At 42.9% G+C, this 22,349-nt stretch overlaps 1 protein-coding gene across 2 annotated transcripts in view; it reads left to right on the top strand.

Moving 5' to 3' along the window:
• dscamb (Down syndrome cell adhesion molecule b) overlaps nt 1–22,349 on the top strand; it is a gene marked incomplete at both ends in the record, with an annotated part of 238,455 nt that overhangs the window by 134,535 nt on the left and 81,571 nt on the right. For both annotated transcript variants that reach the window (XM_080429643.1, XM_080429642.1), the window contains 6 exons: nt 1,657–1,932; nt 4,810–5,106; nt 7,865–8,137; nt 11,251–11,529; nt 13,140–13,259; nt 19,236–19,415. In XM_080429643.1, the coding sequence (XP_080285769.1) occupies nt 1,657–1,932; nt 4,810–5,106; nt 7,865–8,137; nt 11,251–11,529; nt 13,140–13,259; nt 19,236–19,415 (1,425 nt within the window). The remainder of the gene's footprint in view (nt 1–1,656; nt 1,933–4,809; nt 5,107–7,864; nt 8,138–11,250; nt 11,530–13,139; nt 13,260–19,235; nt 19,416–22,349) is intronic.

Below are 22,349 nucleotides of genomic sequence, written 5' to 3'. Positions count from 1 at the left end.
AAATCTCAGCCAATCAGGAGAAAGTACCCATTTTTAAGCTTCATTTTTATAGTGTTCCAGTTCCAATGTTGCCTGCTCATTTCTTAGTGTCATCACTTCCAATTTCACTTGTTTAATCTATATCCTGATTGAGTTCTCTATCCTGATTGGATCAAATTGGAAATGAAACTGAAACTGAAACGAAAATGCATTTTCTGTTTTATAAAGAGCTGGAGAGACAAGGAGACTCCTTTTACTGAACAAACACTCTATAGCAATGAGTACTATCAGAATATAGAGCTATTTAACACTTATTTTAACCAAAGAAAATCACTTACCCTACCTTTAATGCCCTACTTGATCATACTACAGTGTCACACAAAAGTAGCAAAGTAGCAGATCGACAAGCTCGAAACGCATCGCTTCGCGGCGCTTCGCTTCGCGTCGCATGTCGAGCTTGTAGATCTGCTACTTTTACTATTTTAGAATTTAATGAAAAGTAACAGTTTTGTACATACTAGATTTTCAGGGCGCTACACGGCCTTCAAACCTAGTCCTATGTTGCGCTGATAAGAGCAATGGCCACCGAAGTATGTCCATTTGAAGTGTTGAACACTGCTATAACACTGCTGCCGAGCAGCGATGCACTTACAGCATCCAGGTCCACTATTATACCTGTGCGACCTTGTGTTCGGGAGGTAGGGGTCTACGACCACTTCCTCGTAAAATCGGAAGTGAACAGATGTGTGGGTGAAGTTTCAAGGCACTCCGAAAAAACGGAATTAGGAAGGGAATCCGGACGTAGTCATTATTAATTAAATTGGAAGTTTTTGGGACCACCCACCAAGTTAAGAGCCTGTAGCATGCTGGGAACTGGAGTAATGGCTGTTTATACCCCAGCCAATAGGAAAGCAGAGGGGGGCAGGGCTTCAGCAATTACAGCCCATCCCTATTGGCCGTCTAAGAGCACCTACCAAGTTTGGGGCATTTAGCATGCTGGGAACTGGAGTCATGGCTGTTTAAACCCCAGCCAATGGGAACACAGAGGGGGCGGAGCAATGGTGCACCTGTGGCACCCAGGGGCCCCGATGGCAGACCCCAGACCAGTGTTGGTGCCAAGTTTGGTGCGTATCGGAGCAATGGTGCGCCTCGCAGGTCTGCATGTTACGTTTGTGACATCCACCCACCTTCGAGTGTGTGTGTGTGTGTGTGTGTGTGTGTGTGTGTGTGTGTGTGCGTGCGCGTGTGCGTGTGTGTGTGTGTGTGTGTGTGTGTGTGTGTGTGTGTGTGTGTGTGTGTGCATGTGTGTGTGTGTGTGTGTGTGTGTGTGTGTGTGTGTGTGTGTGTGTGTGTGTAACATACATACCGTAATGTACATCAGATATAATGTGAGAACAATAAATGATATCGTCTCTGTCGGGTGGAAACCTCATATGTCCAAAACTGTTACTTTTCAGGATTCAAATTTAAAAACAGCTAAAGTAGCAGATCTACAAGCTCAAAACGCGTCGCTTCACGCCGCGCTCCGAGCTTGTAGATCTGCTACTTTTTATACTTTTGTGTAACACAAAAAGTTTGAATACGAAATTATATAAAACATAATGTAATAACAAAAAATACTAAATGAAAATACCATTCAATGAACTTTAATTCTTTTCATTGCTGTGGTTGGCACAGAGCCGCTGAAAGTGGTGGTGAGTCCTCGGAAGGTGAAGGGCAGCGTGGGGAGCAAGGTGTCGCTGTCCTGCAGCGTGAGCGGCTCCGACGAGTACGAGCTGTCCTGGTACCGCAACGGGGAGATCATCTACCCCAGCAACAACGTGCGCATCACCGGACTCAACCGGGAGAACCTGGTCATGGAGGGCATGGCCAAGAGCGACGGCGGAGCCTACCAGTGTTTCGCCAGGAAGGGCAAGATGTCTGCACAGGACTTTGTGCAGGTCATCCTGGAAGGTAGGCGGGAGTTGTGTTGTGTTTTGCTGTGTTGTATTGTTGTTGTGTCAGGCGGCTTTCTAGTCGTACCCAGTGGTGGAAAAGTTTTTTTCTTCAGTAAAAGTATCAATTCTGCAATGTATAAATACTCTGTTACAAGTAAAAGTCCAGAATAAAGAAAATACATGAGTAAAAGTACAAAAGTATTGGTATCAAAATGTACTTAAAGTACCAAAAGTAAAAGTACTCATTATGCAGAATGTACCCTTTCAAGTTTTCAAATGTACTGTATAAACATCTTTTGAAAATAGCAGATCTACAAGCTCACAATGCGTCGCATTGTGAGCTTAGTACATTGTACTTACAGATGTAAGTACAAATGTACTTAGATACTTTAGACCACTGGTCATACCCACAAATGCAAGGGAAGATGGGCAAAAACTTGGAACGTGGAAGACAACATTTATTTTTCCAGTACTCACATAGCATCTTTGTCGGGTGGAAACGTCATACTGTATGTCCAAAACTGTTACTTACAAAAATAGCAAAAATGGCAGATCGACAAGCTCGAAGGCATATGTTTTTCATAGATAACAATTTAACATTTATGTGCATCTGTATCTGCGTTTCTGTGTGTTTGTGTGCGTTATATTTGTCCACAAACGTATGGACTGGTATTAAGAAAAACTGCCCTCCTTGTATGACTAGGCCGGCAGTTGCACAGTAACAGCTGCCCTCGCGTTGGAGGGCGTGTACTGTGTGTGTGTGTGTGTGTGTGTGTGTGTGTGTGTGTGTGTGTGTGTGTGTGTATGTGTGTGTGTGTGTGTGTGTGTGTGTGTGTGTGTGTGTGTGTGTGTGTGTGTGTGTGTGTGTGTGTGTGTGCGTGCGCGTGTGCGTGTGTGTGCGGGCACACATGCTGTGACTTCACAGAAACAGATTCGGGCCTTGAGGATCAATACAGGGTGTGTGTGTTAATGAGGGACTGTTGTGCCTCTGCGCCATAGGCTGCCATTAGCAGGATCATCCCAGACTGCACACACACACACACACACACACACACACACACACACACACACACACACACACACACACACACACACACACACACACACACACACACACACACACACACACACACACACACACACACACACACACACACACACACACGCGCACACACACACACACACACACACACACACACACACTCCGATAGCTTACCTTGGTGGCGTTGCTTGGGCAACTGTCTCCCGTGGCCAGAGGATATTGATAATCTATAATCATGTGGAACAGGCCTGGGTTATCAGCACGCAGCAGCAGGCCAGCCTTTCTCTAAGTCTGGAAATAAAAGCTCGCCTGGATCCATATTCATAAGGTAGCCTGGGATAGGAATTTAGATTGGGGCTGTTTTGGTAACACGTTATAGTACAAATACTTTATTGCACTATGTAAGTATCCTGTGTGCAGTGACTTAGGTCTTTCCTAAAATGGTACTTTTTATGTAGACAAATCCACTGTTAGACAAATCTACCAGCCACAACACACATGTACAGTACCAGTAGACCAGATAAGAATGTTTGAATGTATGTAAGCAAAGAGGTATTTCCGGGTAGAAAGTCTACGTTTTCACAATATAAAATATAGTGCCCAAAACATTAGCGTATCACAGCACAGCTGGGAGATTTCTGAAAAACATTGAACATTTTTGGACATTTTGAATAATCTTGTTTCGTTTTTTACACAAATCATCTCTTCTGGGGGTCTGTGGCATAAAACAAATTCAGATGGGGGTCCGCGCCCAAATATATATCAATTTAGAGGTCCTTGACCACAAAAAAGTTTGAGAACCACTGGTCTAGAGGGTGAAAGTGGTTGACACGGTGTTCAGTACTTTGAATCTTTGTGTTTTTTTATTTGCATATCTCCTGAGACAGATGCAGCAATTTATATGCATCAGACCAAAGGGGTCATAGTGCAGGTGCAGCCAGGTGCACAACCTTTTGAGGAGGCAAGGGCTCAGCATCTTTCTCAAGGATCATTTTTGCAGGGATAGATAGCAGGTCATACCCCTCCCCAGCTGTGTAATGGTCTTTCTAACCGGCAGGTCAACCTCCTACTCCGATGACCTGACCAGACAAGACTTATTTTCTCCATTATACAGATTGGGAGCCCCCAATCTGTATAATAAACTTGTATCCCTTTGCCACCTTCTTTTGATAGATGCTAGTTTTCTCTAGGCTACAAGATATATCTTGGTCACAATTGTTCTCATGTTTTTGTTACTTATTGGATTCGTGTTTTTCTTGACCACAATGTTAGGAATGCTATTTACATACTGTACCGTGTAGTATGTAAAGTATGTTTTAACAGATGCTAGGTTCATTGTTTACCTGGTATCCATAGTTTATTTGAGGCACTACATTATTCTCTCTGCACTCTACTTATGTGAATATTTACCTTTTTTTGTTTGTTGACTAGAGTGGTTCTCAAAGTGGGGATTCCAGGGGGTCCCCAGCAAAAGTAGTTAACGTAGCGTCACAATCATTTTAACCACTTTATCCATTGGCTTTTCAAAAATAGAAGATCTGCTATTTTTGAAAATAATATGAAAAATATCTAAAATGTTTGGACATTTTTTTATATTTTTTTTACATAAATCTTCTCTCCTGTGGGTGGCACAAAACCTTTTCACATGGGGGGGTTCGCGGGCAAATACATTGGGGTCCTTGACACAAAAATCTTTGAGAACGACTGGACTAGAGAGTTCATGCCTACTCTGCTTATCCTCACATTCATGATATACATGTATCTTTACTTCATCACATTTTTTCCATAACAAAACCGACCCCTAACTTCGTCCTCCCAATCCCCACCCCTCCCCCTTTGCCGCCCCAACAGATGGCACTCCCAAGATCCTGTCTTCCTTCAGCGAGAAGGTGGTGAACCCCAACGAGCCCGTCTTCCTAGTGTGCAACGTCAAGGGCACGCCCCCGCCCGGCTGCACCTGGTCGCTGGACGACGACCCGGTCATCAAGGACGGCCACCACCACCTGGGCCACTACGAGACGCACGAGGGCCACGTGGTCAGCCAGCTGAACGTCACGCACACCGGGGTGCAGGACGGCGGCGTCTACCGGTGCACCTGCAGCAACTCGGCCGGGCCCGTCTACCACCAGGCTCGAATAAACGTAAGAGGTGCTTGTCAAATCAGCTCCTCCAACAACAACAACAATACACATAACCTGTCTGTCTGCCTGTCTGTCTGGCTGGATGTCTGGCTGTCTGGATGTCTGTCTGTCTGTCTGTCTGTCTGTCTGTCTGTCTGTCTGTCTGTCTGTCTGTCTGTCTGTCTGTCTGTCTGTCTGTCTGTCTGTCTGTCTGTCTGTCTGTCTGTCTGTCTGTCTGGATGTCTGGCTGGATGTCTGGATGTCTGGCTGTCTGGATGTCTGTCTAGCTGTCTGTCTGGCTGGCTGTCTGGATGTCTGTCTAGCTGTCTGTCTGGCTGGCTGTCTGGATGTCTGCTGTCTGTCTGTCTGTCTGTCTGTCTGTCTGTCTGTCTGTCTGTCTGTCTGTCTGTCTGTCTGTCTGTCTGTCTGTCTGTCTGTCTGTCTGTCTGTCTGTCTGTCTGTCTGTCTGTCTGTCTGTCTGTCTGTCTGTCTGTCTGGCTGGCTCTCTGTCTGTCTGTCTGTCTGTCTGTCTGTCTGTCTGTCTGTCTGTCTGTCTGTCTGTCTGTCTGTCTGTCTGTCTGTCTGTCTGTCTGTCTGTCTGTCTGTCTGTCTGTCTGTCTGTCTGGCTGTCTGTCTGTCTGGCTGGCTCTCTGGCTGGCTCTCTGGCTGGCTGTGTGTCTCTGTTTCTGTTTCTGTCTGACTGGTGGTTGATTGGTGTTAACGGTGAGGTCTTGGTTCAGTGTGTGTATCTTATGGCTGTCTTTTTTTAAACTACAAGAACGAAGCAAACAGCTGACGTCTTTCACCTAATGTGTGCCATACACACAGCGTAGTATTAACCCTGGGTAGTAGTACTACCCTACTAGGGTGGTGCGGTACTTACCCTGAGTTCTGGCTTGGGAACCCATGGGAGGAGCTAGCAGTTCTGTTGCTCTGGATTGGTCAAGCTAGATGTGAAACAGACACTTTAACATCTTTCTCATTTTTATTTTAATATTTTGAAAATCAATTGAATATCAAAGAACATTGTTGTTCGGGAGTTTGAATTTGTTTTGTTTGTTTTGTTTCTGGTATTGTTTTAGTGATAAATAGTAAATACTTGTTTCCCTTAAAGCTTTTTTTTATTCATTGATTAGTTTAGCCTCCCTCTGTTCTATGGAGGGTTTTATTTTTTTAATATATTTTTTATCTGAACATGGATCTGCACCAGTGCAATTTTCCAATTTCCCTGCTTCTAGTGCATCTGTGATACTGTAACCTCGCTCTCTCCAAAATTATTACTGTGCTATTTCTACATGCCCACATTTTCAGGTCAAACCAATTATCCTGGTTTGCAGCACATAGACATATCTGGAAATGAGCTCCAAAATGGGTCCGCTTTGTAAATAGCCCCAAGAAAAATATATTTATCCTGTATGCATGAATACATTTATATCTGTGGCTTGCTTGTGTGCGCCTAGAGACCTGTGTGTAGTATATCAGTGTGTGTGTGTGTGTGTGTGTGTGTGTGTGTGTGTGTGTGTGTGTGTGTGTGTGTGTGTGTGTGTGTGTGTGTGTGTGTGTGTGTGTGTGTGTGTGTGTGTGTGTGTGTGTGTGTGTGTGTGTGTGTGTGTGTGGGGTGGTAGGCGGGGGTGTGCATGTACATTATGTGTGTGCGTATGTGTATGTGTGTTTGTGTGATTACATGTGTGCCGGTGTCTGTGTGGCAGTAGCCTGAACGATTCCACATCTGATGTTGTAGCGATTATTACTGTATGTTTTCATTTTAGGAGACAGGCAATATAATACCGTAAGCAAGCTGTGACAGCTGAGTTTTAAGTATTATTGGCACAGGTAAACATTTTAAGTCTTATCCACCTAAACAGTTTGGTCTTTTAGCACATTTCAGCACTTTCAGTTAAATCTGCTCATCAATTCACAAACGATGCTGAAATTCAATAATTGCCGTGCAGAAGAAGCACTTTGCACATACAGTAATCAGCAAATGCAGTGGGTCTTTATGATAGCCAGAGTGATCTTAGTGACAGCTGCATAGAACAAGAAATAAATCTTGCAAGTATACTTGCAATTAAAAACGTTTATTGAGAACAAACATGCAATGGTGTGCGAGATCTAAAATTTTGATTTGATTTCGTCGTCTAAAACTACGACGAAAAATGTTAGTCGACTACCTTTTTTCACTGACGAAAACTAAATAAAAACGAAATAAAAACTAAGCTACGATGACTAAAACTAAGACTAAATATATTGACAATTTCGTCAACAAATAAAAACTAAGAGATCCAGTAGAACTAAGACAAATCATTTTATGTTTGGTTGCACTCGAGTGTTGCTCATAAGCTCACAACGCGTCGCGCTGCGACGTGTTGCAACCAAGTGTAAAATCAGCCATTACGACGTCATCAAGGCACCAAAATACATTTTAGTCGACTAAATCAACTGTAGATTTAGTTGACTAAAATCGTATGATATTTAGTCAACTAAAACTAGCAAATGCTACATTTAAAAAGAAAAACAGTAAAACATTTATGACTAAAGCTAAATGGAATTTGATTCAAAAGACTATGACTAAAACCAAATAAAAATTTGCTGTCAAAATCAACACTGTCGCATGCCTTGTATGTATTTCTCTATAAAAAACAACAACATTTTATTCAACGAAAGGCACAAAACAGCGAAACAGACATTAAACAAATATGGCTCCTGTGCTGTAATCTTATAAAATCCCCACCGCCATTAAATGTGTTTATAGAGAGCCCTCTCTCCCTCTCTGTCACTGTTTTCAGGCCGCGCCAGCATCCGGCCAATGAAGAACATCACGGCCATCGCGGGACGAGACGCCTTCGTGCACTGCCGCGTGATCGGCTACCCGTACTATTCCATCAAGTGGTACAAGAACTCGGCACTGCTTCCCTTCAACCACAGACAGCGCGCCTTTGAGAACAACGGGACGCTGAAGCTGTCCAACGTGCAGCAGGTGGACGCCGGAGAGTACAACTGCAAGGTGATGGTCCAGCCCAACAAGATGGACACCCAGAGCGTCCACGTTCGAGTCAGAGGTATGACCCATTGGATGGATGTACAGTATGTACACATATAGGAGGAACCAGTGGTGAAAAAAGTACTTAAATGTTTTTGCTTAAGTAAAAATATCAATACTGCAATGTACAAATACTCTACATACTAGAGTAAATACTCTGTTACAAGTAAAAGTCCCGGAATTCAAAATTTACTTGAGTGAAAGTACAAAGGTATTGGCATCAACATGTACTTAAAGTACCAAAAGTAAAAGTACTAATTATGCAGAATGTCCCATTTCAAGTTTTCAAATGTATAAAAATCTTTTGAAAATAGCAGATCTACAAGCTCACAATGCGTTGCATCGCGACGCATTGTGAGCTTGTAGATCGGCTATTTTCAAATGGCCGAAATGTATAAAAGGGCTGAAGTGGATAATGTATGTTTTGTAATAATAATCCAAGTCTACAAAGTAACTAGTAACTAAAGTGTTCAAATAGACAGACAGACAGACAGACAGACTCACAGACAGACAGACAGACAGACAGACAGACAGACAGACAGACAGACAGACAGACAGACAGACAGACAGACAGACAGACAGACAGACAGACAGACAGACAGACAGACAGACAGAAAGACAAGACAAGACAAGACAGACAGACAGACCCTCTTCAAGACTAGGACTCACCTCTGTGGAGCCACGGCATAAAAAAAGAAGAAACATAGCAAAATGCCAACAACAACAACAACAACAACAACTCGGGACTCCTGAATCGCTGCCCTCCACAAAAAAACTGCATAAATAAATCTTAAGAAGACACTGTACACTCCTATTCAGTACGGGGTAAATAGCCTCCAACGAGGCGTCACTACCCATAATAGAGAATGTTAACAAGTGCTCTCCACTTCAGCTCCTCATCTCCATTCCCTGTACTCTGATGATGCAGCGACATCAACCTTTCCACCCAACAGGAGGAAGGGGAGGGCTTTAGTGAATGAGGGAAACAGTAATAGAGATTATAGACAGAGAAAGATGAAGGGAGATGAAGATGGAAAGAGTTAGAGATAGAGAGAGATAGAAATAGAGGGAGAGAGGGTGACTGTGTGAGAGAGAGAGAGAGAGAGAGAGAGAGAGAGAGAGAGAGAGAGAGAGAGAGAGAGGAGAGAGAGGGAGGGAGGGAGGGAGAGGGAGAAATAGAGGGAGAGAGAGTGACTGAGAGCGAGAAACAGACAGACAGAGAGAGAGAGAGTAATAGAGGGAGAGAGAGTGGCTGAGAGAGAGAGAGAGGGAGGGAGAGGGAGAAATAGAGGGAGAGAGAGAGTGACTGAGAGAGAAACAGGCAGAGAGAGAGAGAGAGATGATATAATGCAACACTTCCCAGTGGTGTTAGCGAGTGAGTGCATTCGTTAATTTACTCTGCTCATGCTTAAAATGCTGGAGTGTCTTGGGGAATCCCGGGAGTCCATTATCTCCACTTTGTTGTGAATTAAATAAGCGGCTAAAGTGCTGCTTATTCCAATGTTATTTGAACTCATTGGACACTCAAACAGAGATGACTTGTGCGATGGCTACGCACTCCCCAGAGACAACAGTTCAGTCAGTTCACCTGAGTAGGTCTTATCATGGAATTTTATTATCACTCAAACTGACTGTACACTACCACTATTCATAGAGAGATAGAGAGATAGAGAGATAGATAGATAGATAAATAGATAGATAGATAGATAGATAGATAGATAGATAGATAGATAGATAGATAGATAGATAGATTGATTGATTGATTGATTGATTGATTGATTGATTGATTGATTGATTGATTGATTGATTGATTGATTGATTGATTGAGTGATTGATTGAGTGATTGATTGATTGACTTTATATGTATAAAGATGTTCCTTTCTGAACAACAGAGCACTCTTGTTCTTGTGAGAGCTCCTGTTGCATCTTCCGCTAAAAGGACAAAATGTTCCACCCAGAGAATGATATGGAATTATTGTCTCAGCCTTGGGGAAGTGTGATTCTTTTTATTTGTATTTTTATTGATTGATTGAATACTTTATTAGAAATGCATGTAAAACAGCACAGTGAGACATTAAGGTTAAAAGGATAACACAAAAAGGTCCTGGGAACTTGTTTACGTTGTCAAAAACAAATTACACATATGTCATCAACAAATACAAACACTATGTACAAAGGGGAAACAACGGCGGCAGTGATTGACACCTCCTTACAACTTGTGGTCTCCTGATAGATGTTTTTTCTGGACAATTTTGAAAGAAACCAGTGCTACACTTCCTTTAATGGAGGGTGTCAGGGCATTCCACATTTTGGTGGCAGAGTAGTGGAATGAGAATTTTCCCATGTTTATTATTCTAAATCTGGGTGGTCCCAATCATCATCAGTGAGATCATGGTCATTCACATCTCACCATGTCTGTCTGATTGATGAATTGCATACATAGGACCACAATGGAAACAAGTCCACAGGATTTTTTTTGTGTCATCCTTTTAGCCTCAATGACTTACTGTACCACGCGCTGTGTACATTTCTGACTAATGAAGTATTATTCAATCAATCAGTCAGTCAAATGTCTCACCTCACTCATTTATTTAGTTTTAATCTTAGTCTTTTGAATAAAATTCCATTTAGTTTTTGTCGTATTTTATATTAGTCATCTGAAATGTTTTAGTTTTAGTCTAGTTTTAGTTGACTAAATATCATAAGATTATAGTCGACTAAATCTACAGTTGATTTAGTCGACTAAAATGTACTGATGGCGTCGTAATGACTGATTTTACACCTGGTTGCATCCTGAAAATAGCAGAACTACAAGCTCACAACGCGTCGCAGCGCGTGTAGATCTGCTATTTTCAGAGCGCAACACCCACACGCAACCAAACATAAAATGACTTGTCTTTTAGTTCTACTGGATCTATCCTCCACTAGTCCCTCACTAACATTTTAGTCTAGTTTTTATTTGTTGACGAAATTGACAATATATGTAGTCTTAGTCTATATTTTTGTCATCATACCTTAGTTTTTATTTAGTTTTCGTCAGTGAAAAAAGGTAGTTGACGAAACATTTTCGTCATATAGTTTTAGTCGACGAAATCAACACTGTCTCCAACCTGTCTAATGATCTTTCCCCAGTCCCTCCGTACATCCAGCCCTTTGAGTTCCAGCGCTTCACCATCGGCCAGCGCGTCTTCATCCCCTGCGTGGTCATGTCCGGCGACCAGCCCCTGGACATCACCTGGCAGAAGGACGGCCGTCCCATCCCCATCAGCCTCGGTGTCACCGTGGACAACATCGACTTCACCAGCTCCCTGCGCATCTCCAACCTGACCCCCGACCACAACGGCAACTACACCTGCATCGCCCGCAACGAGGCTGCCGCCGTGGAGCACCAGAGCCAGCTCATTGTCCGAGGTGAGTGAGGAGGAGGGGGGGTTCGCACGTTACTGCAGCTAACCGAGTGGTGGAAAAAGTACTCTCATTTTGTAGAAATGTGTATGTTATGTGTAGAAATACTCTGTTACAAGTAAAAGTCCGGGATTCAAAATGTACTTGAGTGAAAGTATAAAAGTATTGGCATCAAAATGTACTTGAAATACCAAAAGTAAACGTACTCATTGTGCAGAATGTCCCATTTCAAGTTTTCAAGTGTATAAAAATCTTTTGAAAATAGCAGATCTACAAGCTCACAATGCGTCGCATCGCGACGCATTGTGAGCTTGTAGATCGGCTATTTTCAAATGGCCGAAATGTATATTGGGCTGAAGTGGTTAATATGGTCAAAATCTACAAATTAACTAGTAACTAAAGTTTTCATATAATTGATGTGGAGTAAAAGTACAATATTTGACCTGAGATGTAGTGGAGTAGAAGTAAAAGTATTGGAAATTGGAAATACTCAAGTAAAGTACAAATACCTCAAAATTTTACTTAATTACAGTACTTAAGTAAATGTACTTAGTTATTTTACACCACTGCAGCTAACCAGGGGGGGGGGGGGGAGACATTTAGAATAGAATAGCCTTGCTGCCGGGTGGAAACCTCCTATGTCCAAAACGTTCCTTTTTTTATTGTGATCGTAAAAGTGATTTAGAATTCGATCTACAAGCTCACAACGCCTAACATCGCGAGGCGTTGTGAGCTTGTAGATTGGCTATTTTCACCACTAACCATAAAAATTTGAAACTTGGAGATACAAGGTTTTTGCCGGACAGCAACGATAGAATACTTTTATTGGCGACTAAAATAAATCACAACAATGTCACCATTTTTTTTAAAAAACCTACGTGGAATTATACACAAAAAAAGCCAAAGCTGGTTTCTATTGTGGTCCACTTTGAGACATGGAACAACACGCAACAAACTGTACAAACAACCATAAAACAGAGAAAATGAAATCCTTATAATATACTTCATATAAAGTTTTAAACAATACATATGGGACAAACAAGAGGTACACTTGGGGTTCCAGGGGATTTTTCCATATTTCCTCCACCTCTGAATGTTTTCTTTTGCAGATAAATCGATACTTACAGACACTTGTTTTCTTTCTGCAACCATACATTCATTAATCTCTTTAAAACTGGCCTCCATATTTGTCATGTCATTACCGGTATTTATACATTTTTTCAAGTTAGTTATTTATTTATTTTCATAAGGTTGTGTCTGCTATTTTCGGAGAAGGGATTTGGTTAAGAGGGAAAAAAAGAGCAGACCAAGTACAGATCCAAATGTCAAGTTTACTAAAGTGTTGAGGGTTTAAGTGGTTAAATGTAATCAGTTTTGCAGCATTCTGTTCGTAAGAAAACGGAAATATACAGTTGCTGACAAACACACACTTATGATATGACTTTTGATGCAAAATGTATTTGCTTTAGCTTAACCGTAACAGTAACCATGCGCGTGTGTGTGTGTGTGTGTGTGTGTGTGTGTGTGTGTGTGTGTGTGTGTGTGTGCGTGTGCGTGTGCGTGTGCGTGTGCGTGTGCGCGTGTGTGTGTGTGTGTGTCTGTCTGTCTGTGTGTAGTACCTCCTCAGTTTGTGGTTCAGCCTGAAGACCAAGATGGAATCTACGGAAAAACTGTGACACTCAACTGCTCAGCTGAAGGCTACCCACGACCCACCACAGTATGGGAACATTCCAAAGGTACAGTAGGCCATTGGTTCTCAAAGTGGGGTGCAAATCTTTGAATATATATATATATACATTTTTAACTCAAATCTTTGCTTCTGGGGGTCCCTGGAACAAAATATTTTGAGATGGGGGGTGACAAATACATATAATTTCGGGGGGCCTTGACATGAAAATGTTTTGAGAACAGCTCATAGCGCTGCACTCGGTGCCGTGCTATGAGCTTGTATATCTGCTATTTTTGAATAGCCAAAGAAATCTAAAATGACACAGATGCGTTCCCGGTCTTAATGGCTTAATAGACATTATACAAATGACAGGTCTTGTCAGTGCTGCTCAGACACATCCAACCGTCCTGTTAATTCCCATAAACCACAGTTAGCTTTATAAAAAAAATATATATATATATATTATGGTACATTTGACCATGCTCTGTTTATTCCAGGCCTACATGATTTTGACCAGTTAGTGACCTATAAATAAATGATCTGTAGCCTACAGTAGATGTATAATCGGCTGCTGCACGCTGGCCTCAGGTTGCATTTTATGAAGCTCTATGACTTGCAGTGTGTTTGTTAGTATAAGCGAGTTGTTTTATTCTCCAGCCTAGGGCTATTATATCCATATTGTGATATGAGACCAGACATCATCTGGGATTTTATACATCGTTGCTGTCTCCATCTTCTTTTCGTAAATGAATGCCCTACTTGATCATACTACAGCGTCACACAAAAGCATCAAAAGTAGCAGATCCGCAAGCTCGAAACACTTGTAGATCTGCTACTTTTGCCATTTTTAAATTTCAATCCAGCAAAGTAACAGTTTCGGACATATGAGGTTTCCACCCGACAGAGATGATATTGTAATGTGATGATATGGCATAGTGTCAGTGTTGTCTTTTCCTGGTTTTAATCACTTAATGTAAGCCTTCATTTTTACCTTTTTATTCATGCATTTTTAAGAAAATGTATACCATCGTCACAATACTGTATTATCGTCACATTATCGTCACAATATATCAAGGTACAGAATTTTGGTAAAAAGTATTGTGATATTAGATTTTGTCCACATCATCTGGCCCTGCTCCAGACAGTGTGTATGAGATCATATTGATCTGTGTGTCACTCAATATGCATTATGGATTCACGCACGCACGCACGCACGCACGCACGCACGCACGCACGCACGCACGCACGCACGCACGCACGCACGCACGCACGCACGCACGCACGCACGCACGCACGCACGCACGCACGCACGCACGCACGCACGCACGCACGCACGCACGCACGCACGCACGCACACACACACACACACACACACACACACACACACACACAGTCTCGGACACACACACACACACACACACACACACACACACACACAGGCTCGGACACACACACAGGCTCGGACACAGGTTCACCATCACCATATGTCATGTGATTGTGGGGTTAGTTGGTGATGCATCTGCTGGGAAAGACTCAGGAGGACAAACAGGCAGACAGACTAAAAACGACTGCATAAAAACTTATACCGATATTTTCCTTTTTTATGCTATTATCTGCTGATAATATCAGGGGGGGCAGATAATATCGGACATCCCTAATACAAACCCATTATAACTTCAAAGCCCAGTTTAACCATGTTAGAGTCATTGCAAACATAGTATGTATCCATTGAAAACATATGTTTTCCAATTACTTTTTAATCATTTTATTTTATTATTTTCATTTTCCAAAAAAAACATTAAAAGGACAATATCAGTCACCCGAACCAAGGACACTGAATCAATTAACTTATAAACTGTCTGGGGTGCTCACGAAAGCCTGAGTAGATTAGAATGATATACTGAACATGTTTGACAGACAGACAGACAGACAGACAGACAGACAGACAGACAGACAGACAGACAGACAGACAGACAGACAGACAGACAGACAGACAGACAGAGGCAGCAGGTGATTGGTGGGTGCTATTGAGCAGCTGAAGAGGAGGTCCCAGGTGTGTGTTCTACCATCCATATAACCAGACATGAAAGCTTTTAACAACACTACACTACAACCACTAGGGAACCGTGTGTGTGTGTGTGTGTGTGTGTGTGTGTGTGTGTGTGTGTTTGAGCGTGTGTGCGTGTGTGCGCGCGTGCGTATGTGTGTGTGTGTGTGTGAGCGAGCATGTGTGGGTGTGCGCACTCATGTGTTGCGTCCCACGATCAAAGGAATTATAGATCTGATATCCACCCTTTGATAGGATTTGTGTGTGTGTGTGTGTGTGCGTGTGTGTGTGTGTGTGTGTGTGTGTGTGTGTGTGTGTGTGTGTGTGTGTGTGTGTGTGTGTGTGTGTGTGTGTGTGTGTGTGTGTGTGTGTGTGTGTGTGTGTGTGTGTGTGTGTGTGTGTGTGTGTGTGAGAGAGAGCGAGCGAGTGAGTGAGTGTTGTGTGGTGTGAGATGACCAGCAGTCTTATCGACCCATAAGGCTAGGCTAGTAACCAGCAACCATAAATGTTTTAATTTTAGGTAAGTTAACGTAGATCTCAAAGTAATGTTTTATAATATCATAAACACAAGTACAATCTTACCAACCAATCACATAGCCAGTGCTCCTCAGCCTCCCAGAGGAGTGACATACAGCATACAGCAATAGAAGATCTACAAGCTCACAACGGTTATTTTTCTCAAATAGCCGATGTAGGGTTAAAGAGGTTAAACTGATTGTGCTATGGGACCCCTTTAAACCCCCTCAAGGACCCCTGGGGAGGGGGGGGGGGGTAGTCCCTGAACCCCACTTTGAGAACCACTGCAGTAAAGAAAGGTCAACCACTATTAGCATAACGGCCAACTCTGCTTGGATTATGCAAAATCCATAATTCAAGAGCACAGACTCTCTCTACTTTCTTTCTTGTTCCTTCTCTCACTTTCTGTACCTACTGTATGTCTCTCTTTTCCACTATTTTCCTACCCTGCTTTCTCTCCTTCTGCCCCCCCCCTCTCTCTCTCTCTCTCTCTCTCTCTCTCTCTCTCTCTCTCTCTCTCTCTCTCTCTCTCTCTCTCTCTCTCTCTCACACACACACACTCACACTCACACTCACACACGCACGCGCGCGCGCACACACACACACGCGCGCACGCACGCACGCACGCACGCACGCACGCACGCACACGCACACGCACACGCCACACACACCAGAGGAAACAGGAGCAGTGTCACCACTTGACCTCCTACTAGCCATGACCACTTGACTGCATTTTTAATTAAAGAGCTAAAACCCACCGCCTGCTAAATGCTCTAATCTCCACATGCTAAATTTAACACGGGGGCTAATGCAGCATCTGGCAGAGTTTGCACGTACTACTGTGTTAATGTTTTAATAGTCTGGGAGAGCATGGTGGAATACGTTATGTGTTTCATTATGCTTGTGGATGTCCCTTATAGTTGCCCAAGAGCATTTCTTCTTTTGTCCTTAATCCTGCATCTGTATAAATAAATACCACAGGCCTACAGTACTACTATAGACAATTTTGTTCTTTAGCATTGCTATATCATCTCTGTCGGGTGGAAACCTCATATGTCCGAAACTGTTACTTTTCAGGATTCAAATTCGTTTAATTCAGTTTTGATACTTTAGTGTGACGTTGTAGTACAAGTAAGACGCGCGAACGCGGGAAGCAAACGCAGCTCGAAACTGTCCTCTTTTCAACTTGCCATCCGGCCTGAAATATGCACAAATGACATGGAATTCTTAGATATCCCAATAGATGAAGTTGTGTAGATGCTTTTCGATGTGTTATTTTTGACTGTAGCTGCTATATTTCTCTCAGAGGAGTGTAATTAGTCACCGAGGGGCAGGCGGATTTCAGCCACACTGTAGTGCACTCTAGCCAATGAGAGCGTGAGTCACATGGGGGCGCGGCTGCAGACAGGCACTGCACACAGACACACAGACTGCACACAGACACACAGACTGCACACAGACACACAGACTGCACACAGACACACAGACTGCACACAGACACACAGACTGCACACAGACACACAGACTGCACACAGACACACAGACTGCACACAGACACACAACCCGAGCACGGTTTCATAGTAAGCTGCACTTGCTTTTTGGTCGTCAGGCTCTCAAACGTTTTCATGTCAAGGACTGCCAAATTAATATGCATTTGTCCGAGGACTCCCATCTGAAAAGAGTCTGTGCCAGAGCACAGAAGAGAGGAATTGGAATTGGAGGGAAAAAAATCTAAAATAGCTGATGTACAAGCTCGCAACACAGCGCGTATTGACTCGCTGTGAGCTTGTACATCTGCTATTTTTGAATAAACATATAAGTGGATAAAGCTGTATGCACAACTAAATCTGGACATTTCCATCCATACCCTTTTTAGGGGCTGAGCAAGAGCACAGAAGTACTGTATACTGCAGCATACATTTAAAAAACAAATCTTCCTCTCCCTTTCTTTCTTGCCTGATGTGCCTTCTCTCTCCCTTTGTCTCTATGGCGCCTTCTCAATCCCTATCTTTCTTTGCCTCTCTCTCCCCCTCCTCTCTCTCTCTCTCGCTCTCTCTCTCTCGTCCTCTTGTCGTTTTCCCGTGCACCAATCAGCGGCGGTGTTTGACATGAGCGTTCTGTCTGTTCTCATTGCATCACACAGCAGACGCTGGGGTCTGCTACACTCTCCCTGGCAGCTGTTTGCTGATTTAAGGATTTAGGCCTGGTGTTAAGAAGCAACGTTTACAAGCCTTCCCCTCGTCCGACAAGCTTCGTCATCAAAAACTTCACACACAGACACACTAACACACACACACACACACACACACACACACACACACACACACACACACACACACACACGCACACGCACACGCACACGCACACGCACACGCACACACACACACACACACACACACACACACACACACACACACACACACATACAGACGCGCGACCTTGCACACATGCAAGCATGTGCAAAGGTATGCACAACGCCCAAGCGTACGCACATGCAAATATGCATGCGAGCGTGTATACGTGATGTACACTTACAAAAGCAACACACCCACACACGCAAACGTAGCAGGGTCCATTTGGTGACTTGTGTACCCGCAGTGATAAATGAACACTCAGGATTTTACGGTGTATACGCATCTTGTTCTAATTCAGTTGGTATCGTTACCATGTGACCTACAGCAGTGGTTCTCAAATTAGGGGTCCAAATGGAGTCCAAAGGGGTCCAAATGGACACTTACGGGTCTGTAACTCTCTGAGAGTGTGCAAATGGAACCAAATGGAGTTCAAATAACACTGATGATTTTAAAACAATCAAACTGGGGGTCTTTGAAATTAAAAAAGGTTGAGAAACACAGACTTACAGACAGTATAAGGACACACATTAGATCACCTGTTTTTGGCGAAGAGTTGGTGTAGACGGAAAAAATATGTTTTCGGTTTTACTAAAGAATAGAAGCTTTAAGTGGTAAAATTGTTAATCGCAATTACTTGTATTAATCGTCAACTTAAACTTTAATGATGGTTACAGAGTATAGCAACTTGCAATGGACCAGAGGGAGCTCCCCTGATCTCATTCCCCCCAGATTCGGCACTAACATGGGGATGAATTTATTCTGCTGTTATGCCACTAAAATGTGGAATGCCCTACCAACAGTCAAAAAAAAAAAGTGTGACTCCCTACCCTCCTTCAAAACCATCATAAAAGAGCACCTGTCTGCAATTTTCAACTGGATCTAGACAAAAAATATATAATAATTACCCCGACTGTTTTTCTGTAAATTTACTTTTACTGCTCCTATTATTGATGATCTCTTTTACTATTGTATGTCTTTATATTTCTTGATGAATACATACAGTAGGACGACAATGGTCCAAAGGGCTTTTTGTGTTATTTGGCATTATTGTATACAGGTACTTTTTGCAAACTGTTAATTAAGTATTCAATCAATCAGCTCTCCTCCCTCTGTGTGGTGCGTACAGGTGCGGGGGTCCCCCAGTTCCAGCCCATCCCCCTGAACAGCGGCTCTCGCATCACGCTGCTGAGCAACGGCTCTCTGCTCATCAAACACGTGCTGGAGGACGACAGCGGCTTCTACCTGTGTAAGGTCAGCAATGACGTGGGAGCCGACGTCAGCAAGTCCATGTACCTCACCGTCAAAAGTAAGTCCATATACCTCACTGTCAAAATTAAATCCATGTACCTCACCGTCAAAAGTAAGTCCATGTACCTCACCGTCAAAAGTAAGTCCATGTACCTCACCGTCAAAAGTAAGTCCATGTACCTCACCGTCAAAAGTAAGATAACCCATTCAATCCGGGAACACATCTACAAATGTCTTTTAAATCCTAACAGTTTTCTGATGCTCAAACTTTTTCATGTTAAGGACCACCCAAAATGATCCTCTTATCTCCATATTCTAACTGTGTTTTTTGGTAAATCAATGCTCTACTTGATCATACTACAATGTCACATCAAAAGCAGATCCACAAGCTCGAAACGCAGCGCGCTGCGACACGTTTCGAGCTTGTCGATCTGCTACTTTTGCTGCTTTTGAATTTGAATCCTGAAAAGTAACAGTTTTGGAGATATGAGGTTGCCACCCGACAGAGACGAACTGCAGTTGATTACTGGTTATTGTTATTATTAACAGTGAGAAATGGCAGAACAGGGTCTTCTGTATGGAAATCATCCAGTACTACTATCACTGCAGTATTATCTTCTTACCTTCTTCTCAGACAAGAACAAGATCTTGAACAAGAACAGATTATTATTACAAGCCGAAGAAAAAAACTGTTGAGCTATTTACAAAAGCATAATTTTTGTTTACGGTTACAGCTTATGGTCATGTGTACTGTATATGAAAAAAAGACACAGCCGATCACCTCCCAAGACAAGCTAAGGGGTCGTGTCCACCAAGATGTTTTAATGTGATATGAGTGCTTGGCAAGGCACGCTGTCACGACACGATGTTCCAGTTTCCAGTTTCCAGCAGGGGTCTTCAACAGGGGGTCCTCAGAGTTACCACAGGGGGTCCGCCAAATCTTTGTGTGATAAACTTATTTTTTACATGAACAACTTGAATCCTAGAATCCCTATTTTGAGGGGAGCATTCACCGAAAATAGCAGATCTACAAGCTCACAACGCCTCGTGCTGCTAGCCGTTGTGAGCTTGTTGATCGGCTATTTTCGGCCAAGAGGTTTGGTGTAGAGGGGGGAAAAGAGCAGACCAAGTAAAGAGCCATAAGTCAAGTTTACTAAATCTTGACGGTTTAAGTGGTTAAATGTCTTGCTTGAGATAATTAATCCAACACAAAGCATTTCATTGTGCGCTCATTTAAAAAAAAAGCTATGTTATCATTGCGTTTGGTGTCCCTATTTAGGGCATGTCATTATAGGCAAACATTTTCAGAAATATTCAAAAATAGCCAATATACAAGTTCACGGCACGTGCCGATTTAATGCACTTTAAATGCGGATCGATTAGAAAAGTTTAGCTCAAATGAGTCCCTGGAGAAAAGATTGATTTATGACAAAAAGTCAAACGTTCATGACTTATTAACCCTGCAGTGATGTTTGGCCAAACAATGACTCAATTATGCGGGCAATTCTGTAACATTTTAATGACTATGGAGAAAACGTAATCATGCGCAAAATAAATCAAATGTTCTATGTTTAGCACGATGTAAGCAGTCAGTAGATTGAATAGATTGATGATGGTGGACGTGTACTGTAGTACTTTGAACGTTTTGGGTAGGGCACAGTTCACACACCTTCAAGTGTGTGAATGTGACTGCACTGTATGTGTGTGTCTATAGTGTGTCACTGCTCGCAGGCATGTGTGTGTGTGTGTGTGTGTGTGTGTGTGTGTGTGTGTGTGTGTGTGTGTGTGTGTGTGTGTGTGTGTGTGTGTCTGTGTGTTTGTGCGTGTGCGTGTGTGTGTGTGTGTGCGCACGCAAGCATGTGCCTGCCTTCTCAAGTGCACATACCATACACCTGCCTGCACATGCACAGGAATAGCGTTGCTGTCGGGTGCCCGACAGCAACGACATTCTAATTGCCCCATTTGGTGTTCAGTATGTTAATGTCCCCAGCCACAGGTTTCCTGCCGCTAGCTAGCATTAGGCAAGCTCCCCTGTAGTGCCAGGAGAGTCTCCTCATTTTGATGGCACTCTGATGTGACTGGGCCTTATTTTCACGACACTGTTCTTATCAAGCATGGATATCAAGCCCCCTGCCAGGCGGATCTCTCTCTCTCTTTATTTCTCGTAAGTGTAACTCGGATGACTGAGACACTGTTATCTGTGTATGTGTACAGTAGGTGCAGCTATCCGTCTGTCGAAAAACAGCAAAAGTAGCAGATGTATAAGCTCAAAACGTGTTGCTTCGCACCGCGCTTCGAGCTATGTGGATCTGCTTCTTTTCATACTTTTGTGTGACGCTGCAGACTGTATGATCAAGTGGGGCGTTAATTTACAAGGTTATTTGTCTGTCTTTATTTATGTTAGCCATTTTTGGCCAAAGCCCATACAGTTATTATTATGACAGTTGAGGAACAATTTAATATAAAAAGCTATGCTTTTGGTTGCTTTCAACCCGGTGTCCCTAATTTGGCAATTTTCAAATATTTTCCAACATAGCGACAACATCAGATCAACAAGCAGGACAACGTTGTGAGCTTGTAGATCAGATATTTTCACTAGTCGTCGTACCAAGAATATATATATAGAGCTTAAGTGTTTAGTTCATGAACTATATCAAATCTAAAGAAATCAGTAACCTTTCATAATATTTTGGACCTATCCCTAGAACACTTGTATTTATGAAATGATGACATTGACAATGGTAGTGCATTACTCCCAAGTGCCATGGATCCTTATGTATCTCTGTACTGATAGGGATGCTTGAAAATCACTACAGTATGAAGCTGTCAAAGCTAATGAAGCAAGCCTTGGAGCGTTTATAGAGTGTACCCTGGTGCACTCCACTCTCTCATTGGTGAGTCTTCCGTCTTGAGGACATGGTTGCTATGCAGCGAGTTGACCTCTGTCTGTAGATCCTAACCCTTTTCCTCTCTATTTGCTAACAGCTAGTGA

Source organism: Gymnoscopelus braueri (genome assembly GCF_963280865.1).
Source record: "Gymnoscopelus braueri genome assembly, chromosome: 5".
Taxonomy (NCBI): domain Eukaryota; kingdom Metazoa; phylum Chordata; class Actinopteri; order Myctophiformes; family Myctophidae; genus Gymnoscopelus; species Gymnoscopelus braueri.
Note: the sequence above shows the minus strand (reverse complement) of the source record. Positions and strands in the feature narration are given on the sequence as shown.